The sequence below is a fragment of the Marmota flaviventris genome, chromosome 19, assembly GCF_047511675.1.
Source record: "Marmota flaviventris isolate mMarFla1 chromosome 19, mMarFla1.hap1, whole genome shotgun sequence".
In the NCBI taxonomy this organism is placed as follows: domain Eukaryota; kingdom Metazoa; phylum Chordata; class Mammalia; order Rodentia; family Sciuridae; genus Marmota; species Marmota flaviventris.
Window position 1 is genome coordinate 6,409,545 of NC_092516.1, and position 23,350 is coordinate 6,432,894.

General features: G+C 45.9%; 3 protein-coding genes and 3 non-coding genes across 8 annotated transcripts in view; all 6 read right to left on the bottom strand.

The window, feature by feature from the left end:
- The window catches only part of LOC139701323 (olfactory receptor 1f45-like), a 35,284-nt gene continuing 11,934 nt past the window's right edge, over positions 1–23,350 (bottom strand). For both annotated transcript variants that reach the window (XM_071605485.1, XM_071605486.1), the window contains exon 2: positions 1–1,177. In XM_071605485.1, coding sequence (XP_071461586.1) covers positions 220–1,164 — 945 coding nt within the window. In that variant the 5' untranslated portion in view covers positions 1,165–1,177 and the 3' untranslated portion in view covers positions 1–219. The remainder of the gene's footprint in view (positions 1,178–23,350) is intronic.
- LOC114084262 (olfactory receptor 1F1-like) lies at positions 5,810–6,745 on the bottom strand. The gene has a single exon (XM_027925398.3). The coding sequence runs from the start codon at positions 6,743–6,745 to the stop codon at positions 5,810–5,812; it is 936 nt and encodes a 311-aa protein (XP_027781199.3).
- The window catches only part of LOC114096933 (olfactory receptor 1F1), a 23,519-nt gene continuing 11,930 nt past the window's right edge, over positions 11,762–23,350 (bottom strand). For both annotated transcript variants that reach the window (XM_071605484.1, XM_071605483.1), the window contains exon 2: positions 11,762–13,643. In XM_071605484.1, the coding sequence (XP_071461585.1) occupies positions 12,690–13,625 (936 nt within the window). In that variant the 5' untranslated portion in view covers positions 13,626–13,643 and the 3' untranslated portion in view covers positions 11,762–12,689. The remainder of the gene's footprint in view (positions 13,644–23,350) is intronic.
- On the bottom strand, positions 19,685–19,757 carry Trnar-ccu (transfer RNA arginine (anticodon CCU)). The gene has a single exon. It is a non-coding gene; the product is annotated as a tRNA-Arg (tRNA).
- Trnap-agg (transfer RNA proline (anticodon AGG)) lies at positions 22,478–22,549 on the bottom strand. The gene has a single exon. It is a non-coding gene; the product is annotated as a tRNA-Pro (tRNA).
- On the bottom strand, positions 22,980–23,052 carry Trnak-cuu (transfer RNA lysine (anticodon CUU)). The gene has a single exon. It is a non-coding gene; the product is annotated as a tRNA-Lys (tRNA).

Genomic DNA, 23,350 nt, shown 5'->3' on the forward strand with positions numbered 1-23,350 from the left:
TAAATCAAGGCTTTTATTCTTCCAAGACAGTTGATGTTTCACTTACAAAAGACAAACACTAAGTTTCCCACAGTAGAAAAAAATGGAAAGGATTTTCTTAACAAGTTTGTTCCCTCCATGATTTTTGAAGCTCTTATTTTTTTTTTCAACCAAGAGATTTATTGGGGGGGGGGTGCCCAAAGGGGAAGAAAAGGAGAGGAAGAGAGCAGCCTGAAGTTCTTATTTTTGAGTAGATAAAAGTTTCATGGTAACCACTTTTTTAAGGGCCCCTTTCAAGTCTCTGTTCCTCAGGCTGTAGATGAAAGGGTTCAACATGGGGGTCACCACTGTGTACATCACAGCAGCTGCAGGGTCTTTCTCAGCTGAGTGGGAGGAGGAAGGGATGAAATACAAAGATATGATGGTGCCATAGAAGAGAAAAACTACAGCCAAGTGGGAGCTGCAGGTAGAGAAGGCTTTCCACATTCCCCTTGTGGAGGGGACTCTCAGCACAGCGTAAACAATAAGAATATATGACACCAGGATGCAAATAAATGGAGCTATCATTAATAGCCCTGCTTCAAAAAGAATTGTCAGTTCATTGAGGTGTGTGTCTGAGCAGGAGAGTCTCAGGAGGGGAGTCACATCACAGAAGAAGTGGGGGATGGCATTGTCTGCACAGAACGAGAGCCTGGCCATCAGCAGAGTGTGCAGCAGAGCATTCAGGTTGGCGATGACCCAAGATCCGACCACCAGCAGGACACAGAGCCGATGGGTCATCTTGGTTGTGTAATGTAAGGGGTGGCATACAGCAACAAAGCGGTCATAGGCCATCACGGCCAGGAGGAAATTGTCCATGTCAGCAAACACACAAAGAAAATATATCTGTGTGAGGCACCCAGAGAAGGAGATGGTCTGCGTCCCTAGGATGTGATTGGCCAGCATCTTGGGCACAGTGGTGGAGGAGAAGCAGATGTCCACAAGGGACAGGTTGCTGAGAAAGAAGTACATGGGGGTGTGCAGGCGGGAGTCCGTGCTGATGGCCAGGATGATGAGCAGGTTTCCCAGGACGGTGGCCAGGTACATGATCAGGAAGAGCAGGAAGAGGAGCCGCTGCTGCTGGGGCTGCCTGGAGAGTCCCAGGAGGAGGAACTCAGAGACGCTCGACTGGTTTGAGACTCTCATGGTCTGAGCCCAGCTGCAGAGAAGAGAAACAGGTCAGAAACAGAAGCTGAGGGTTAGATATAACAAGTCATGCTCCAGCCTTGGTCATGTTAAGGAAACCTGTATTAGAATTGCTGATTCCAGATCTTGTTTCTACACCTTGAGCTTCCAACTCTCAGTCCTACATGGTGCTGCTCCCACTGGACTCTTCCTTTTGTTTTACAAAATATAACAAAAACAACATTCACAGCCCTTCTCTGCTTTTAGGTTGGTCTCTGTTAATGTTCCCAGGCTTTCCCCCACAGGTTGGTAGCTCACAGGGACAAGAAAAACAGCTGATTGTTACAGTGTTTACCTCAAGTTCCAGCCAATGGACACGTGGTCCTTGCTATTTCTTCCTAAATGGAACATTTAGCAAGGGAGGCCTCAGAGAACATCATTCATTAGTAAAGAAATATTAACATCTTCCCTGTTAGGCTAGTACCTAGAGGGGTCAAAGCAATTGCTATCCCATAAGTCACCTTGGAGTTGCTGGTCAATGTTTCTCTTTATTCTAAGAATTAGAAAGACTGAGAAATACAGGCAGGTTCTGGGTGAATGAGGAGCAAATATTCATAGGCTTATCCCTCCATGCAGGGAGTCTATCTGGGGAAACCAGACAGGTATTTACAGTAGCATCCATGGCCACTGGGATTAGACTCCCTGAGAGTCTCATTAGAGACAAACAGAAAGTAATTGCCCATCTACTTCCTGGCGTCTGTGGACCAGAAACAGTGACAAAATGTACCATCTAACTCCTGAAACTTGATAAAGCAATCTGGGTGGAAAAAAATTCCCTGGGACCTCAAATTTCATCATCTTGCTGAAGAGTCCATAATTAATAGATTTTTCTACTTATTTTCTTATCTTGAATAAGATTTTGCAATGTTGTCTGAATTAAATGCCCTTTTAAATTTTTTTCATATCTGGTTCTTTACTATGTAACGTTGGTGACACATTTGCAGATAAGCGACTTGAAGGAGTGGGAGGGGTAGCATTACAGAATTGGGCTTGGTTCTTCAAAGCATTTGGGATAAAGGGTAACCTTTTTGTATTTGGGGGAGATTATCAGGAGAGCATAGCATGCTATAATTGAGGAACCCCAGGCTTGTGTTAATCAGCTTTTCCTCACTGACCAAAATACCTGACATAAACAGCTAAAAGAAGGAAAGGTTTGTTTTATCTCCTGGTTTCAGAGGTTTCAGTCCATGGTTGGTTGACTTCAATGCTTTGAGCCTGAGATGAGGCAGAACATGGTGGTGGAAGGGCATGGGGCAGAAGAAAGCTGTTCCGCTCATGGCACCAGGAAGCAGAGAGAGAAAGAGAAGAAGGGGCTAAAGATATGAAATACACTTCCAGGGCATGCCACCAATGACCTACTTCTTCCAACGCATGGCCCAACCTTCTAAAGTGTCCATTGCCTCCTAATAATCCATTCAGATTTAATCCCCTAATGGATTAATCCGCTGATGAAGCTAGAGCCCTCATGATCCAACCACTTCCCAAAAGTCCCACCTCTGTTCATTGCTGCACTGGGAACCAAACCTTCAGCATATGAGTCTTTGGGGTTCATTTCATATCCACACCATAACAATGCTCCTGGAGTAAACTTCTCTTGAGATGACTTCCCAGCCTAATCTACAGGTCTTCAGAGGCATGGACTCCAGAAGCCTGATTTATACTCCCTCACACCCTCCCCAGTGGGGATTGATGATTGGACCGGGGAAACTTGGACTTGGACTGAGGGCTGCCAAGTCATGATCAGTGGAGTTTGGGCTGTACATGTAAATCCAGAGGCTTGCAACTTTCTCCAGGCTGACTCACAGCTGAAGGAGCAAAACCCATAGATAAGAGCAAAATACATGCATGCACGCGCGCGCACACACACACATAATACGCGTGCACATACACACACATGCATAATATACATGCACACACACACACACACACATCAGAATAAGAGATGAGAATGTGGAAGAGTGAGGCACAGCACACAAAGAAGAGCTCATGTGGTAAGAGAGGAAGCAAGAGAACAAGAGGAGCCCTTACTCCAAGAAGAGCCCAACAACCTGGGTTCATGCACTGCCAGCTCCTGGCCAATTTCACCCTTTTAAGGATATCCAGATTGGACATTGGGCCTTCAGTTCCTTCAGAACTATTCTGGAAAAACAGAAAATAGGAGTCCAGAATACCTCCATGACCTGTCCTAACTAGAAAGGGCAGATACCTAAAGGACCCAGAGCAGTGGAGTGGGGAGGACTCCTGGGACCTTCCAGGTGCCTGGGTTTGGTGGGCACCAGCCCCATGGTGCCTTTTCATGCCTCTTCAGGGTAAAAGAACCAGAGCCACCAGCTGTAGAGCAGAGGCCCTGCTCCATGTCGGGATTCCCAGCCAGCAGTACTGTGAAAGATGGTGTTATGTGTGGTTTGGATGTGCTTTGTTTCCCAAGGTAGAGGAATCTTATTTTCAGAAAAGGGTCTGGACTCCAATTTTACCCCTCTAATAGAAGTAGATACATTAACCCCCACACCCTGGGAAAAGACCAATTTCTCAATTCACACAATCTAGCAACATTAGATGGAAGATGTAGGAGAATGCCGGGCAAACCCAAACCACGACAGCCCAGGTAGAGACTTTATTATGAAATATTAGAATTCCAGCAGAGAATGGACTAAAAAGACAAAGGCAGTATATGCACAAGAGAATGAATATATGACATTTGTGAACTTTGGACATGGCTGACACCATTGGGTAACTGAGATCCTCTGTCAACAAGAGGAAGAAACAGGACTCTGTGATAATAAAGGCCAGTGTGATTTCATGGAAATAACAGGAATGTGACCCAATTTCCTCCCCTGCTGTTGAAGTGGATCACACCAGTTATCTATGGAAATAGTAAAGGAACCAGATTCCTGTAATCCCAACTATTCAGAAGCCTGAGGCAGGGGGATTGCAAGTTCAAGGTCAGCCGGGGCAACATATGGAGAGATCTTGTCTCAAGGTAAAAAATAAAAAGGATTGGGGTTGTATTCAGCAATAAAGTACTCCTGGGTTCAATTCCCAGTATTCGGAAGGAAGGAAATGTTAATAGATGCAGAGTTCTGTAAGCCTGATGTTTGCTGCAGTGTAATTTACACTTGTGGGGAATTGAATCTGCTCCAAGTTGGGAATTAGCCAAACAAGTTATAATACAATCCACCTTATGAAATACCAGACAACCATACACATCACATTATTAAGGTGTTAGATGACTTGGGAAGTGATCAGTGGTAAAAAATCAGAATGCAAGACAGTAGACAATTTGTAGCCAACTTGAAGTCAACTTAAGTGAAAATTATTTTCATGTGCTTTTAACGGTATTTTACAAGTTACTTTAATTTTCTTCCTTAAGCTTTCTGAAATATTTTACAATGTGAAAATATCATATTTCAATTGCCACATATAATTTTAAAGCCTCTTGCTCACTTAAGTATGTCAAATTGAAAGATGGTGTTTGTTCATTCATCTATTCACTAAAAATAGGTCGCATGTGTGATTTGTGTTGGAGCCACGCGTTGCATGGGGCACCCATGGTGCACAGTGTGTCTGAGTCCTAAGATTACATCTTTGAGAGGAACTTGAAGATGAAGCAGGAAAGGGAAGAGGAAGGAGCCATAGCAGACAAGATGGCCTCACATGTACAGTAACTCAAAGAGTAGTTTTCTTGGGGAGTTGGAAAAGGGAATGAAAGTCTCAGCCCAGGAGAACTGGCAAAGGCTTCAAAGAACAGGAGACAGTGGCTTGGGTCCTGGAGGTCCAGGGAGGGTTTGCTCCATGGAAAGGAAGACATCCTGGATGGGCAAAACAGCAAATGATGCTTTTCCCCTTGAATCAAAGGTGTATATTTTGCTAAATATGCCCCCACTGAGTAAGATGGTCAAATTGGAGGATGAGACACTATTGTGAGGTGGCTTCAGATTCTAAGTGAGAACCACGATTGTGACTATGGCCAAACTACCAGCCTTTCAACACAGTGTTTTGCCCCACAGAGAACTTCTAGGGGCTCTATTTTTTACCTCTGTTGGGTTCACACACATCAGACCTCACCTTGAGGGTTTCCGGACTCACTCTTTCTCGCAAGCAATCCTAAGAGACATCCACAGCAGCATGATGATCAACTCAAAAACCATGTTAGAATCTCTGGGGAACTGGAAGGAAAACACTATCACCAGGACTCACCCAGAGATTCTAATTTAACTGGCTGAAGTTTGGCTAAGCATCAAATAGATATTTTCAAAGCTCCTCAGGTGTTACTAACATGCAGCCAGGACTGAAAACCAGTGTTGTCACTTCTGAGAGCATTTTCAAAAGGGAGTAAAAAAAAAATATGTGTGTACTGTGTAGATTGTCAGAGGGACAGCATTTAGCAAGGAAATGCTTGACTTTTCTGTAAAAGCATTTAAAGCACAGGAATTAGAAACAAATATCTTTACCTATGTAGGATAGCAGTGTTGAAGTTAAATCAGAACTCACTGAGTGTATTATACTAAATTCTTTGAAAAAACTTTGAGAAATAGATCACTACATTTTGATGAGTTGACAAAGATCTTTGGGCCTGGGAATGATAGATAGCTCCATGGTGCTTTCATCAGTAAGACCCTATCCTCCCGCCCACCGCTTTTCTTAGAGCCCCTTTCAAGTCCCTGTTCCTCAGGCTGTAGATGAAAGGGTTCAGCATGGGGGTCACCACTGTGTACAGCACAGTGGCTGCAGTGTCTTTCTCAGCTGAGTGGGAGGAGGAGGGGTTGAAATACACAGCGATGATGGTGCCATAGAAGAGGGAGACCACAGCCAGGTGGGAGCTGCAGGTGGAGAAGGCTTTCCACCTCCCCCTTGTGGAGGGGACTCTCAGCACAGCACAGGTGATGTGGATGTAGGAAGCCAGGATGCACACAAACGGGGTGATCATGATCAGGGCGCCCTCAGTGAGAATCATCAGTTCATTGAGGTGTGTGTCTGAGCAGGAGAGTCTCAGGAGGGGAGTCACGTCACAGAAGAAGTGGGGGATGGCATTGTCTGCACAGAACGAGAGCCGGGCCATCAGCAGAGTGTGCAGCAGAGCATTCAGGTTGGCGATGACCCAAGATCCTGCCACCAGCAGGACACAGAGCCGATGAGTCATCTTGGTTGTGTAATGTAAGGGGTGGCATACAGCAACAAAGCGGTCATAGGCCATCACGGCCAGGAGGAAATTGTCCATGTCAGTAAGTCCAAAGAGAAAATACATCTGTGTGAGGCACCCAGAGAAGGAGATGGTCTGCGTCCCTAGGATATGATTGGCCAGCATCTTGGGGACAGTGGTGGAGGAGAAGCAGATGTCCACAAGGGACAGGTTGCTGAGGAAGAAGTACATGGGGGTGTGCAGGCGGGAGTCCGTGCTGATGGCCAGGATGATGAGCAGGTTTCCCAGGACGGTGGCCAGGTACATGATCAGGAGGAGCAGGAAGAGGAGCCGCTGCTGCTGGGGCTGCCTGGAGAGTCCCAGGAGGAGGAACTCGGAGACGCTCTGGTTTGTGCCTCTCATGGTCTGAACCCAGATAAAGAGACAACAGCAAATTCAAAACCTACATAAGGATGTTTAGGATGTGATCAGTTTCCAGGCAGGCCCACATTTGCAAATCTGTTCAGAGTTGCTAAAATAGGGTGAACCCCACCCAGCATGTACAGTTTCCAACACTCCACTCCAATGCTCTTCCTATTTGACTTGCTGATTCTTGTTTTGAATAGTTTTTAAAGAATTTTTTTTCACAATACCTTTCTTTATTTATTTTTATGCAGTGCTGAGGATCGAAACCAGTGCATCACAGGTTCTAGGCAAGCACTTTACCACTGAGCTACAGCCCCATCCCCTTGTTTTGTATATTTAACGCCAAAAAAGCACAGAATCTCAGACCGTGTGTCTTTGCTTACATTTCTCATTCTCTGTCCGCCACCCTTCGTAGCTCATAAAGAAGCAAAAGAAATGGCTTGTTATTAATGAGTTTCTCTCAAGTGACAGCCAATGAAGTCAGGACGACTCTACTACTTCCTTTTTCTGTCAGATGTGACAAATGAGGTTCCTGAAAGAAGTCCATGTCTTTAAACAAATATTTATGTCTCCACTACTGCAACCTTACCAGGGAGCTTGAAACTATGGCTACCTGTTTCTCTTTACCTTGACATGACTGGCTAGTGCTGCTCTGTTTTGTAGAGACTGGGGTCTTGGAAATGTCAGCAGGTCCTGAATGAGTGAGGAGCAGATATTCGTGGACTTAGTCTTTCCTGCAGGAATGCTGTGTGGGGCAATCTCAGGGCAAGCATTTACAGGAGCCTCTTGGCCACTGGGACCAGATTCCCAAAGAGTCTTGTTAGAGACAAGCAGAGAATAATTGTGCCACCTACTTTCTCAGCCCCTTTGGACCCAACAATGATGACAAAGATTATCATCAAAGTTTAGAGGTAGCCGGGCACGGTAGTGGTGGCACACGCCTGTAATCCCAGTGGCTCAGGAAGCTGAGACAGCCTCAGCAAAAGCAAGGCACTAAGCAACGCAGTGAGACCCTGTCCCTAAAGAAAATACAAAATAGGGCTGGGGATGTGGCTCAGAGGTCAAGTGCCCCTGAGTTCAATCCCCAGTATCAAAAAAAAAATTTAGATGTAATTCTTTGGTCAAAAACTAAAGATATTAGAAATGAATTCATAAGATATAGACAAATCTGTATGAAACCCCTTGGGACTTCAAGCCTCATTACTTGGGTGATGTGAGTCTGTGCCCACTGATGTGCAAATTAGTTGTTTATCCCCTTTCTTCATTCAGTCATGGGTGTATTCCTGTTTTTTTGCAATTCTTGTTTCCTATGTCTGTACACCTTTGGAGGAAGATTACTGACACCATATCTTCTCCACTTGGAAAATGGGAATAGTAAGAACACATGACTTAGATGGGCTTAGTCTTTGAACATGTTTGAGATAAAGGGCAGCCTAACCCTGACAGGCTGTCTCTGTAATAACACGGCACACTATAGTTTACAAACTTCAGGCTTCTGGAGTAGATGCCTTTCGGATGTCTCATAGTTTACTCTTTACTTGTAATGGAAACCCCTGGTCAACACCGGCTCAGTGGGGTGAGTGGGGCACTGTGGAGTTGTTCAGCTGGGGTGTTGAAAACTGGCAATTGAACCTTGGCATTGATCTACCTGGGAAGGAAGTTGTGAGCTTAGATTTTGCAAGATGATATCCAGATTAGTCTGAAAGCTGAGAATCATCTACCACTAAAAATCCTAGCATCTAGGAAGAAAGTCTTTCATGAAAATAGCTTTTTAAAATATTTTTAGTTGTAGATGAACACAATATCCTTATTATTTATTTATTAATATGTGGCTCTGAGGATCAAACTCAGTGCCTCACATGTGTTAGGCAAGCGCTTTATCACTGAGCTACAACTCCAGCCCAAAAAGAGTTTTTTTTTTTTTTTTTTTTTTTTTGCTATACTAGTCAGCTTTCTGGCACTGTAACAAAATACCTGATAAAATCAACTAAAAGGAGAAAATATTTATGTTGGCTCATGGATTCAGATCCATGGTCTTTTTGTCTTGCTGCTTTCAGCCTATAGGACAGGGAGCATGTGGCAGAGCAAAGCCTGTCACTCTGTGGTATCTGGGAAGAGAAATAGAGAAGAAGAGGCCAGGATCCCAATATTTTCTTCAAGGACATGCCCCTGGTGACCAAACTTCCTTCTATGAGGCCCTCCCCTAAAGATTTTACCACTGTCCAACAGCGCCATCTGCTGAATCATGCCTTCCCCACATGAGCCTTTGTGGATGTTCAAGATCCAACACACATAATAGCGTTGCCCAAGGCATCCGCCCAGGAGCATTTTTCAGGGCTCCTCGTTAGCAAAAAGCAAAGGGTAACTGTCCCCACTGGGGGTAAGCGCAGAAGGTTAAGAAAGGACTTGAGTGGAGTCTTAAACTTGAAAGGGAGATTTCCATACAGGGGAGATGAGGAAGGGAGAAAAATGGGGGAGGGTATTCTAGGCAAAGGGAAATAGATGAGCCCACAAAATAGCCTTGCCTCTTTGGGGAAAAGCAAGTAATATATCTGGAATTAGAGTGGAAAAGATCGAGCAGCTTAGAGGCTCCGCCACACTCTACTCACTGCACAAACATCCTTAAAGAGAACATCTAAAAGCAACTGTTGCCTCTGTTCACAAAACATACAGAACAGCCAGAGAACCTGGAGAACTGTCTCCCACCAAGCATGTAGCAATTTACACTCACAAAGTGTTATGGGGTTTTTTTTGTTTGTAGTAGGGAACAGAGGCGCCCATTACAGACTGCTCTTTCTAGGAGTACGGTGTATTCTCATGCACTGAAAGCTTTTTTTTTTAATCTTTATTTTTATTCTTTTTTAAAAAATTTTTATGTGGTACTGAGGATTGAACCCAGGGCCTCACGCATGCAAGGCAAGCACTCTACCACTGAGCTACAACCCCAGCCCCTGAAAGCTTTTTTGAAAAGAAGATCCTGATTCAGCAGGAAAGAACCTTTCATCCAAGTAATCTCTTTCAGAAAGTCTAAGAAGCAACACAAGCCAAAATGAGGTAGAGCTAGGAATACTGTCACTAAACAAAGTGTGCTTTCAGAGGGAAAAAAAAAGATGACAGAGGACAAAGATCTTCCACCACGAGAAGATCAAACCCAGAGTGAGTGTATAACATTCATGGATTCCTATGCAGTCCAAAACCAACAGTAACTCAAAAGGTAAAAGCTATGAACACATAACTGAATGTTAGTTATTAGAGTTTACAAATAAATGAATGAATCAAGAGGAAAACAAGGTCTCTGAATCTTCCAATCTTCATAGATACCTATTTGAATTCTATTTTATAGATATAGATTTATCGCAGGGGAAAAAAGTTTGATAGATGTCTGTTCCACATAAAGAGACCCCAAAAACACAGAGGAGGTTGCAAAGGAAGAAAGGCAACCCTGAAGTTAGCACTCATGGGGAAAGCTGCCGAGACCCAGTGGGGTTATCCACCATGGGTGGGTGTATCCACCATGGCCCCTACTCAGTTATTAATAGAGGATAAAGGGAATTTGAATGCAGATAGCAGTAACCTGAACCTTAAGTGGGTCTTGTGTGGGCTCCTAGGAATGTAGGTCATGGACATCAACACTGCAGTGGACAGGACACAGCAGACCCAACAAGATCTAGCTTCAGGAGCTGCCTTATGTGCTACCAGCTCATCAGACCAAACCAGTAGGTGCACTCAATTTCCAGTGTTCTCTCATTCATAGTGTGTTCCTTTCTCTCCCCCTCCCTCCCCCTTTCCTACTGGACTTTCTCTCTCCCCCTGGTGGGATAAAGCAGTGCTCTTGACTCCCTTGACTGAGTTCTGGGTGCTTTAATTCCAAGAGGGAGGCACTGGTTCCCTGCCAGTAATGGCAAGTGAGGTTGGGCAGAAATAAAGAACAAGCAAGAAAGGATGGTGATGTTTATTTTTGCTCCAAGCTGAAGAAATAGGTCACTCAGGCTTCCTGAGGCAAATAGGAACACAGAGATCTCATACAAGGAAGCATGCAGCAGCATCATGATATTCCAGAAACAGATGAAATTGTTCCCTTGGGAATGGAGAGGTTACAATGTGTCCAAGCGAGGGAATACCATGTCCACCAAAATCACATTCCTAAAGCTTTACTGAGGAAGGAAGAAGGAAGTGGAGAATAAAAGCCCAAAATTATGTGGATAAATTGCATTCGGCTTCCTTCAACTATATTCCCAGTATAGAACTTCAGTATTCTTTGAGCAATAGGAGCCAGTTTAATTTAAATTCATGTTATGACTTTGTTGTTTCAGTGTGTGTTTGCTTCCTCCTTTCCTCTGTTCCCTCCTCCCTCCCTCCCTCCCCATCCCTCTCCTTTCACTCTCTCTTCTCCTTTTTCTTTTCCTCTCGTCTCTACTCTTTCCATTTTTGACAAGGGGTCTTGCTAGTATTCCCATGCTAGCCTAGAATGCTCCTGGGCTCAAATGATTCTACTGCCTCTAGCCTCCCAAGTACTGGGAGTCCAGCCACTGCCAGTGAGTATTACCTTTCAAATATCAAAAATTCTATTTTCAATGAGGAGAGTTTAAAAACTTTTAAAGAATGTCCATTTTAAAAGTTAAGGCAGGGGGCTGGGGATGTGGCTCAAGCGGTAACGCGCTCGCCTGGCATGCACGGGGCGCTGGGTTCGATCCTCAGCACCAAGTAAAAATAAAATAAGGATGTTGTGTCTACTGAAAACTGAAAAATAAATATTAAAAATAAATAAATAAATAAAAAGTTAAGGCAGGCTAAGCACAGTGCCTCGTGCCTGTAGCCCAACCGCTCAGGTTAAGGGTGGAGGATTGCAAGCTTGAGGCTAGCCTGGCCAACTCACCAACCCCTGTCTAAAAATAAAAAGGGCTGGCGGTGTAGCTCAGTGGTGGAGCACCTGCCTAGCACATGCTAGACGCTAGGTTCCACCACAATAAAAAAAAAAAAAAAAAAAAAGTCGACAATACTCATTCGTTTGTTTTTGTTTTTCAACTGAAGATGATCATTGTCCTTGGTCTAGGAGCTGCGCCAACACTTGGAGATACCACGGGCGCGGGAGATGCATTTGGGCCTGAGGGAATGGGAATCCACAGAAAGCCCTTGTGGAGGAGACAGAATAAGTCAAAGAATACTTGAGCTGGGAGAACCGAAAGAGGGTAGTCAGGGGGCTTCACAGGGGAGCAGGTGCCATTTGACTTAGTTCTTGAAGGCGCGGGTTGCAGTTGCTACTTAGAGAGGAGAGCGGGGCTGTAGGGCTGCGCAGAGGGAGCAATAAACATCGGCTTATTTCCCCGACATCAAACACAACACAGCACCCCTAACTAAGGTCGGGCGGCCATTCAGCAGGTTCCTGAACACACAGCTAAACCCGCCTCTAAGGTCAGACAGCCAATCAGGACGCTGCCTGGGGTTCCCAAGCATGTTTCTGCACCCCTTGAAGCTCAAGCCATGCCCCAAATCAGGCCTCTAAGTCTCATCCAAAACGCTATCACTCCCTTTAGTCCTAATAGTTCACTCCGCGGTATTTGGTCTACATCTCAGAACTAATCCTGTGACCGTTTCTGTGACCAACCTTTCTGATTGACTATTATAGAGGACAAATCAAGGACCCTGAGGTAGACCCTCCACTCCGCCTGCATTCTAGAATCACAAGAGATTTTTTTTTTTTTTTTTTAATCTCACTGTTGGGCCCCATCCCAGAGATTCTGGTTGATTGGCACAGTTTTGGGTTTGGGATACTGTAAAAGCTTCCTGAGTGATTTCAGATTTCAAATGCACATGTAGCATGACGTTCCAAATAGCCATCTAAAAAGGAAAAGCTTGGCTTGGGCGTCAAACCACCGCTGCATCACACTCAAGTGGTAAAGAGCAAAGTTGCTTGGAATGAGATTCATTCTTGATTCTCTCGTCACAAAGAAAATGTCCTACAGCCCACCGCTTTTCTTAGAGCCCCTTTCAAGTCCCTGTTCCTCAGGCTGTAGATGAAAGGGTTCAGCATGGGGGTCACCACTGTGTACAGCACGGTGGCTGCAGTGTCTTTCTCAGCTGAGTGGGAGGAGGAGGGGTTGAAATACACAGCGATGATGGTGCCATAGAAGAGGGAGACCACAGCCAGGTGGGAGCTGCAGGTGGAGAAGGCTTTCCACCTCCCCCTTGTGGAGGGGACTCTCAGCACAGCACAGGTGATGTGGATGTAGGAAGCCAGGATGCACACAAACGGGGTGATCATGATCAGGGCGCCCTCAGTGAGAATCATCAGCTCATTGAGGTGTGTGTCTGAGCAGGAGAGTCTCAGGAGGGGAGTCACATCACAGAAGAAGTGGGGGATGGCATTGTCTGCACAGAACGAGAGCCGGGCCATCAGCAGAGTATGCAAGAGGACGTTCAGGTTGGCGATGACCCAAGATCCAGCCACCAGCAGAGCACAGAGCCGATGAGTCATCTTGGTTGTGTAATGTAAGGGGTGGCATACAGCAACAAAGTGGTCATAGGCCATCACGGCCAGGAGGAAATTGTCCATGTCCACAAACATGAAAACAAAATACATCTGTGAGAGACACCCAGAGAAGGAGATGGTCTGCATCCCTAGGATGTGATTGGCCAGCATCTTGGGGACAGTGGTGGAGGAGAAGCAGATGTCCACAAGGGACAGGTTGCTGAGGAAGAAGTACATGGGGGTGTGCAGGCGGGAGTCCGTGCTGATGTCCAGGATGATGAGCAGGTTTCCCAGGACGGTGGCCAGGTACATGATCAGGAAGAGCAGGAAGAGGAGCCTCTGCTGCTGGGGCTGCCTGGAGAGTCCCAGGAGGAGGAACTCGGAGACGCTCTGGTTTGTGCCTCTCATGGGGCTGGAAACCTTGACCTGGAGACAAAGATGGATAAATCCCAAAGCTTGGGACGTGGTAGTTAAGATGAGGCAATTAAGAAGATTGCAGGGCTGGGGCTGGGGCTCAGTGGTGCAGCACTTGCCTGGCATATGAAAGGCACTGGATTCGATGCTCAGCACCACACATAATAAATAAAATAAAGGTCCATCCACAACTTAAAAAAAAAAAAAAACACAGAAAGATTGCAGGAAGAGAGTATGGAACCTAAGTAAGACATTAGAGTTTTGCTCCCTGGGTTTTCTCCAGTGACCACTCTCTTTGGGCCTCTATTCCTTTGTTAGAATAATGAAATAATTTCCTTGTGGATCAGTGGACAGCATCTCTGGAAGGACACCAGGGGGTTGTGACCGTAGATTTGTTGTGAAGCATTTGTACTGTTTGAACTTTCTACCAACACCTTTTATTTCTAAGAAGTGAGATAAAATACTACAGATAGAAGAATATTAATAGAATTTCTAGTATTTATAATGAGTTCTAGAGAAGATGTAAAGTGGTTTCCTAGAGAATGTCATGTACCAAGCTTTTAGCATTGAGTATTAGTGTCATCAATATCATTAGTGCTGTTGCCTTAGAGAAAAGAACTCCATTTTATCTTCTGATATTTGAACATTCCTGACATGTGCTCTGAGGATTAGATCAGGAGCAGTTGATAACTGCTGCCAGAGTAATAATGATAATATTGCTGCTTCTTTCTGAACTCACATTTACAGAGCACTTTAAAGAGGTCTGAATCAGGCTTTCTTGGCTATTTCCACTGATGTCCTGAATCTGACTTGTAAATTTTAAGTGGAAATGACGCAGAGGTATGGGCATAAATAGCCCATTTCTATTCCCCAGTCAGGATCTCAGAAAAAAAAAACAACAGACAGATATTGATCATGATGGGTGATTATAAGGTACTGCCAATGATCTCAGGGCTATTTTTATGGCTCCACTTTTTTAAAGAAGTGGCCAAGAACAGTGGCACACACCTGGAATCCTAGTGACTCGGTCCAGAGGCTGAGTCAGGAGGATCACAAGTTCAAGGGCAACCTCAACAACTTAGCAAAACCCTGTCTTAAAACAAGAAATAAATAGGGCTGAGAGTTTAGCTTAGTGGTAGAGTACCTCTGGGTTCAATCCCCCCTAGTGAAAAAGGAAGGAAGGAGACAGGATTAAAGAGGGAGGGACAGAGGGGAAGGAAAGAAGAAAACTGAGGAGTGTCCTGTGAGGCTTCACTGCTGACAAGCAATTATTGTTGAAGGCCCACTAATCTGACTCTTACCCAGAAAGAATGGTTGTCCTCACGGTCACCAGATGTCCTGGTCTTGCTTTGTTTTTTCAGACCTGGACAGAAGTTACTGGTTTGAGGGAGGGGGACTTGTCCTTGGGGTTTTCAGGCTAAGTTTGCATGAAGAAGCTGCTGGAGTGCCTGCACTCAGCCCCACTGCAAGAAGGACATGCAGGAGAGTCACAGGGTAAGTGCTTTACAGGAACTTCCATGGCCACTAGGGCCATATTCCCTAAGAGCCTTGTTAGAGACAAGTGGAGAGTAATTGTCCTTTCTCCTCTTGGGCTCTTGGTGGCCCAACACCATCAATAAAGACGTGTCACCTGCATTGTGTAATTTCTGCCTTGTAGTTGGCAACGTTGAAAATGATGCAATCTTGGAGGAAACCCTTCTGCTAAAGAAAACTCACAGTTCTGTATTGTATCTCCCACTCAAGCTGGGATGGTGTCCTTATTGGGAAATGTACCGTGAGATTAAAAGAATATCTTTTGTATTTTCATAGACCTGTGTGCAATTTCCAGATCCATCATTACCAGTTATTACATGCCATTGGGCAACCAGCCTCTACTTGCACAGGGGTTCAAGGAGGTCCCTTCCAGGAGGCAGTGGGACCTCAACTTGGCTGAGACAGATTCTTGACTTATACCACAGAAAAGAATCTCAGGATGTGTCAAAAGCAAGGCAAGCAAAGATGTATTCAAGTTTAGCTAAGCAAAGTTATACACATGCCAAAGGCAGGGAACAGATGCCCCCTCGCCTCTTAGAGGAAATGAGCATCCAGCCCAGCACTGTGCTCCCTGACTCCACATGGGGCTTTCCCAGGATGCAAAGTGCAGGTTCCCAGGCAAGCGTTCCTGAAGATCAATCCCCTGTTGACCACTTCATATTGGGGGTTCAGGTGGTTTCTCCCTGGTTAAGCAGTCCAGCTATAAGTCAGCACAGGAACACTGTGTAGCTCTTTGAATCTGGTGACATTTAAACAGATTATGTTTTTGTCCTGCTTGATCTGGTACAAGCACATGCTCGGGTTTTGTTCAGCTAACTGAAGACACAAGCATGGCTGGTCATGCTCATAGATCCCATCTTCATCTGATAAAAGTTTCTTCCTTTCTCCCTGAGAGCCCACCTATCTCATTCTTTTAAGGAGGGGTACTGAGTATTTAACCTAGGGGCAATTAACCACTGAGCCACATCCCCAGCCCTTTTTTATTTTTTGAGACAGGGCCCCTCTAAGTTGGTGAAGCTGGCCTCAAACTTGTGATCCTCCTGTTTTAGCGCCTGAGTCTCTGGGATCACAGGTATGCACCACCACATGTGACTTCACCTATTTCATTCTGTATTAAAAAATCTCACCACCTGTAGAGTGGAGAGACAATATTCACCTCATAGAGTTGGGATGACTCAATGAGATAATTTTTGTTGAACATCTCATAACTCCTAACCTCATCAATGTGATGGGCTAGGACCCAGTCACTAAGCAGAGACTGCAGATATTAAATCATATATGCATCCTTTACTCTCCACTAAATACGTACCATTTGGGAATAGTGCCATATACTTATCTTCATATGTCAATAGTCATTTTTATAAGGGGTCATATGATAAGTCTTTTCTTCTATATCTTAAATTGGGATAAATGAGAAATGGGAATCACTGTTGGGTCTATTTATAAATTGGTGGAACATGGACTCCAATGAAGAAATGAGAATTATTGATTCCAATAGGTATCAATCTTCACAAACTTTCCTCTACAGTTGTTTTGAAGGCAAGATCTGACTGTAAGATGTCCGTAAGACATTTGATCTTATACGTCATAAATTCCTGGATTGACACACTAAAGAGTCAGTCATAAAAACCATATACCTGCTGTGGTGCATTGGCATACTCCTGTAATCCCAGCTACGCAGGAGGCTGAGGCAGGAAGATCACAAGTTCAGGACTAGCCTCAGCAACTTAGTGAGGACCTAAGCAACGGCAAGTTGTTGTCTCAAAATAAAATCTAAAAAGGGCTGGAAATGTGGCTTAATGGCTAAACATTCTTGGGTTCAAGTCTCAGTATCAAGACACACACACACACACACACACACACACACACACACCCCTTGAGTCAGAAGTAGCAGTCAAATCCTTTAAGTAATGTCTTCTGAAAACCATGTGTTCCTCTGACTAATCTTCTGTGGTGGCTCCCAATAACTCAAGACTAAAACCTCAGGGTTTTAATGAGCTTTCACATCTTCATCAGACACAAACTGTTAGACATCAAGTTCTGTCTATCCTGTCTCCAGAATTGGCCACAAAACAAACCCATAAAATTAATTATGAAAGATAAAGTGGGGAGAATAGCAAAGGCATTATTTGCAAGTGATAGAAAACCAACCCATATCAGCCTTAGGAGAAATGGAATCTACTGGTTAACGTAATTGTAAAGTACAGTGTCTTCTTCTTAGAAAGCCTTTGTGTTTCAGGAAGGGCTAAATTCAGGGACCTGAATAATGACACCAAAACCCTGCGTTTTTCTCTCTCTCTCCACTTTGTTTTCTTCTGCTCTATTTCATTCTGTAGACTCTCTCCACGTGGCAGCAAGATAGCTGTTCCAAATTTACATCCTCCTAGACTAACAATCACAGGGCACGTAGAACTTCTCTCTACCAACGTTGACCTATTAATCTCAGGTAATGCTGTAATCATCTCTTCTTGGGTCATGTGACCAATCCTGAATCAACCATTTTGAATGGGAGAGTGGGATATTCTGGTCCTCCTGGGTCATAAATCCAGTCCACACACTGCTGCCATGATGTGCTCCCTCATCACAGCCAATATACATCATCAACTCCAAAGCTGTGAGCCTTTTCTCCTTGTAAGTTGACTATCTCAGGTATTTACTCTAGAGGTGGAAAGCTGATCAACACATACATATTCCATGCGAAAATACAGTCCATTATCACCAGAACTAAGTGGGTGAGGATAGGGCCTCCCCAATCAGGTCTGAAGAATGGATATGGGAAGGAAGCTCCATGAACCCAAATTCAGAACCACAATCCACTAGCATTAGCTCATCAGCAAGGCTGAGCAAAGGAGTTGGAGAAGGAACTTAGCACAGAGAGATAAACTAGTAAGCTGTTTTGAAAGTTGTTCAGAGAACTTGGAAAAACCTATACTGAAAGACAACTCAACATCAATGAATACCCTCAACACCCAGATCTTGGTTTCTAAATGTCATTCCTTGAAAAAGGATGTCATGTTGTGTCATTAGCTACAAGGGAACCTGGAAAAGCACATAGTTAGCTTGTAAGGCTCCACAGGAAAAGCAGAGAAGGAAGGAGGGCTAGACTGAATACTGACTGAGCCAAACTGTAGCCTGACATGTATAGTCTGCCTAACTATAATCTGGAAAAACATGTCAAAATGATCATGGCAAGACTGAAAGTCATTGGCCAGAGGAAATAACTGAAGATCTTCAAACTGAAAAGGAAAATGATATCAAAAGAAGTAGCTATGGGGCCAAGGATGGTGGCACATGCCTGTAATCCCAGCAGCTTCGGAGGCTGAGGCAAGAGGACTGTGAATTCAAAGCCAGCCTCAGCAACAGGAAGGTGCTAAGCAACTCAGTGAGACCCTGTCTCTAAATAAAATACAAAATATGGCTTAGGGGTTTAGTGCCCCTGAGTTCAATCCCTGGTACCTCCCCAAAAGAAAGCAGAAAGGGGGAGGGGGCTCAGTGGTATAGCACTTGCCTAATGAGGGGTGTAGAAAGAAAGGGGCAGGTTCCAGGTCAGCAGCCATCGCTGCTTGTCCTTTCCATTCCTTCCCACCTTGAGCTCCAGGCCTCCAGGTGAACCTAGCAGGTGGCTTCACCCAACCACAAGCTGCGCTAACCCTCCTTTTAGGGTTGGTAATTCTTTCCCCTATTCCAAGAACCACCCTGCCCTGTTTAGGGCAAGGGAGGGTGGCCCAGAGGCACCTGGTCTAAATTTGGTCCTAGACTCTGTAACCCCCTTCCTAGAGCCTCAGGAGCCTCTTTCAGGGAGGACTCCTGGCTTTCTCACACCAGAGTGCTCACTAAGTCACATGCCAATCAGGACAGAATTTGCTAGGCCCCAAATCCTGGACTGCCACCAAGACTCCCCCAGGGAAGTTCCTTCCCACCCCACAGAAACTATAAAGTCCCAGGAACAACACCTGCTTTCCACAGATATTGACCACCTTTGGCCTCCTTTTCCAGGGGCTGGAGTCTTATCTCCACTCCAGTCATCTGGCAGGGAGGTTTGAGAGCCTTTCACAGCAAACATTTACAAAGAGCTGGGACTCTGGAGTTACTGCTTGCGGGTCACCCAAGTCAACCAAGATGCACTGACGCTCCTTTCTGAGGCTGAACAATGTTAATGAAACAAAAGTTACCCAGCTCTTCACCCCACTCCTTCAGTGAAACATCCCAATCAGGAAACTAAACCCTAAGCCCCCAGGTTGGCCTTCCTGCCTTAGTCTGCACAGTAGCAGTGGGACCTACAACTGACAGCAATTTTTACTATTTTCTGAATGCTTTTGCCCCAGCTTGCTTTCTTGCCATTGTTGTGATTGGAACATCGCTTTTTATTCTTTCCTTGCGTTTATTTTCAGATTAAAGATTTCCCTTTCTAATGGTCCTTTTCAAAGGGAGGTTTATCTGCTTTTTCACTCCATAATATCCTTCACCTGTTTTTGTAAATCAAAACTTCAGCGGTCCATTAAAGGAACCAGGAACTGGACTACCCCAGGTGGGACTCGAACCCACAATCCCTGGCTTAGGAGGCCAGTGCCTTATCCATTAGGCCACTGGGGCAGCTGGGTGAGGATCTTCAGAGTATATTGAAAGGAGTAACCCATACCGGTGGTTAAAATGGCTCAGGATTGGATGTTTATTGAAAAACACCTGGCTGAGTCCCTACAACATTCTAGCCTCAAATCAAGTCGCCAAGGATGCAGTAGAGAACTTGACATGAAGCCGGGCGCCCGCTGAGCTCCGCTGCAGACCGCGCTCTCCTCTCCCTGGGTGCGTTTCGCTCCTCCACCCTACGGACACCCGATGGACACCCGCTCTACGGACACCCGCTGGACACTCGCTGTCGAGGGCCTCCCAGGCTCCCGAGCCCATTGGATTTTCCTTCGGATGACGAGCCGGCGAGCAATGAGAGTCTCTGCCGGCTTGGTCGGTGGACATTGGCCCTTAGGCTGCCCTCAGGCGGTGCTCCCCAGGTCCAGCGCTTGACCTAGACCCAGCAGCGCGCCCCGCTAGGAAGGACGGGCGGAACAGAAATAGGGAGGCGACCCCACCGGATCCCCTGAGCCTCCAGCACAGGCCAATGTCGGCGCCTTCTCAGCCGCGGGGTGCGCGCAGCCCCAGGCTGGACGCCACACCCAGAGCTTGACCCGGGACACCGGGCGGGGGAGTGCCGAAGGTTCACCTCGGACCTTGCTGTTGAGGCACCCGCGCTCGAGGGGCTGCGGAGCTGCAGACAAAAGCCCTTTCCCTTGCGGTTGCCCAAAGCGATCTCCTCGACATCGTGGGCACGACTCCTGAAAATCTGCTGGAAACCTGCCCTTCTTACTCTCGGTAGCTTGTAATTTATCCAGTGGTGAAAACCGAGCAGAATCTGGAGCTTCTCGAGATCGCGTGCCTCAAGGAACTTTTGGGCACCTCAGAGGGACCACTCCTCGCATCACCCCAATATCATTAACATTTCTGACCCTGGGGAAGAGTCAGCCTTGGCGATTTAGAACCCACGCGCCTGCGAGGCTGGGGAGCGTCCTTAAGAGGACCAGGACCCTGGCTTCTTGTTGGAGCGCGCTTCCCTTTCCTATGGACGAGATCTAGGGAGCAGCAGCTCACCACTTAAAATCCTTTGCGTTTCAGCAGAAGGCGGGAGAAAAAAGAAGCTCGGGTGGCTGAAGGTAAAGCTGAGCACTAGCTGGTTCATTGGGGCCCTCTTTTTCCTGTCCGGGCCTGGAAGATGGAAGAACGACGAGCGATCCCTGAGCTGACCGGTTCTACGGGTCACTCTGAGACAAAAGAACAGGTGACAAAACAACTAGAGGCTGGCGATGGTGAGCCACATCTGTCTTTACAGATTATTGAAAAAAAAAAAAAAATGTCCCGGTTTGGTGGCTCAGAATCAGGGATTCCAGGGCAAGAAGATCGCAGTTCATAAGCCAGCCTCAGCGATTTAGCAAGACTGTGTCACAATCAGGAATGGTTGGGAGCTGGGGCTGTGGCTCAATGGCAGAGCACTTGCCTAGCACGTGGAAGGTGCTAGGTTCAATCCTCAGCACCACATTAAGGATAATTAAAGTAAAGCTATATCGTGTCAAGGGAAAAAGGGGGAGGAAAAAGGTTTGGGAATCAGTATTGACAAAACTTCTACTTAACAATACCAGTTGTCTTGAAGACAGACAGTCTTATATTATGGATCTTAAGGTATACTTATATATTATATTAAGGTATACTTTCAAGTGCCCTACAATATTTTTACCAGGTTGGTTCTTACACATTTGTTTTCTCTCCTTTTTTTTGGGGGGGGGGGGGGGTTGGGGGTGGATGGGGTATGGTGAGGGTGGTGGTTTAGCTAAGGATCAAACCCCAGAGAAACATGCTGGGCAAGGAATTCTCCCCTGGAATCCATTGGGGCAGTGCAGTGGAGGTGAGCCTGAGATGTGATTATGTTCTGCATAAGTCCTAGAGAGACACTTGAGGGACCCAACGCTTTAGGACACCCCTTTCCCCAGGCCAGACACTTTCCAGAAAAAGCTGGTGGCCAGATCCTAATGGAGTGTATTTCTGTGGACACTCATCTTTTCCAGGACACTCATCTTTTCAAGGTGACCCCGGCCACCTGGAGCAGGTCCTGGACCACTGTTAAGGCTTTGGTTTTTTTTTTTGTTGTTGTTGTTGTTTTTGTTTTTTAATTTTTTTCAAAGATATAGCCAGGTGTTTTTTTTTTTTTCCTTTTCTTCTTTTTCTTTCTTTCTTTCTTTTTCTTTTCTTTTTTTTTTTTTTGAAAGTAGATACATATTTAAGGAAGAATGCTGGCTATCTCCAGAGGGAGAGACAGCCTTTTAATTTTTTTAATATCCAGCATTTTTTATTGTTTTTAGCAAGAGGATTGTTCCCAATAATCCCACCCATTCATGTCAATGAAAACTTTGAGACTCTCTGAGAGTGCTTTCTTTTGTGGTTTCCTTAAAGATGTTAACAATTTTTTTTTCAGTACTGGGAATTAAACTAGGGTACTCTACCACTAAGCTGCACCCCCACCCAGCCTTTTTTATTTTTTCTCTTGATACAGGGTTTCACTAAATTGCCCAAATTGACCTCAGATTTTGTGATCCTCCTATCTCAGCTTCCAAAGTAGCTGGTATTACTGACATGAGCCCCTGCCTGGGCGCCCTCCTGCAGGTCCCAGGAGCACCAGTAAAAGTCTAACTGTCAGAAAACGACCTGGGCCTTTGAAGGAATGCTCCGGGATTCAGATCATCTGCATCCTAAAAACGGGACCTCGTAGAGGAGGGCTCGTCCGGGATTTGAACCCGGGACCTCTCGCACCCTAAGCGAGAATCATACCCCTAGACCAACGAGCCACCGGGAGAGGGTTCTCTATTGCTCCTTAAAGCCCCGGGTGTCCTGGGGCAGCCCAGCCCACAGCAGAGTTTCAGATCCGCCTAGCGGGAAGTTCAAGGTCACGGAAGAGCCCAGCTCCCGGGACTCTCCCAGTTACACAAAGTGGAGTCCCCTGTGTCCCCTCAACCGCCACCAATCCGATGTCGTCCAGGCTCCACGCAACAGCTGCTACCACAGGTGCGCCGCTTCGGGGTCGGCCCTTCGGTCACTTCACTAAACTCGCTCCCTGCCGCAAAATATTTCACCTGTCCGGAGTTACAAAGGGACTCCCAACTGAGAACAGAGCAGTGACACCAAGACACTTGGGACATATGCCCCCCAGACTCTGGGGATATAAACTCCGGGCTATTTCAGGACTCCAAGGTAGTAAGCATACAAAAGAAAAGCAACCGCCCAACGTGGGGCTCGAACCCACGACCCTGAGATTAAGAGTCTCATGCTCTACCGACTGAGCTAGCCGGGCTTCCTTAGCAAGCACTGCTGGCTGTAGAAATTGGCCCAATGGCCTGAGGTTGCTGAAAGCCCAGCTGGGTTAAGAAGTCGATCTGAAGATTTGGGCCAGTCTTCTCCTTAAGTCCACAGCTGCATTCGCCTTGATGCCCCCTCTGCACCTTCCAGTACCACCCCTCAGCCACCCACCACCAAGATGCAGCACTGAGGAAAGGGACACAAGGGTGAAACCTAAGACTGGGGATGTGCACAACCTGTCCCTATAAGCCCACGCAGGGCCCTACCTGGGGTAGGTCCAGGGGTAACATCCC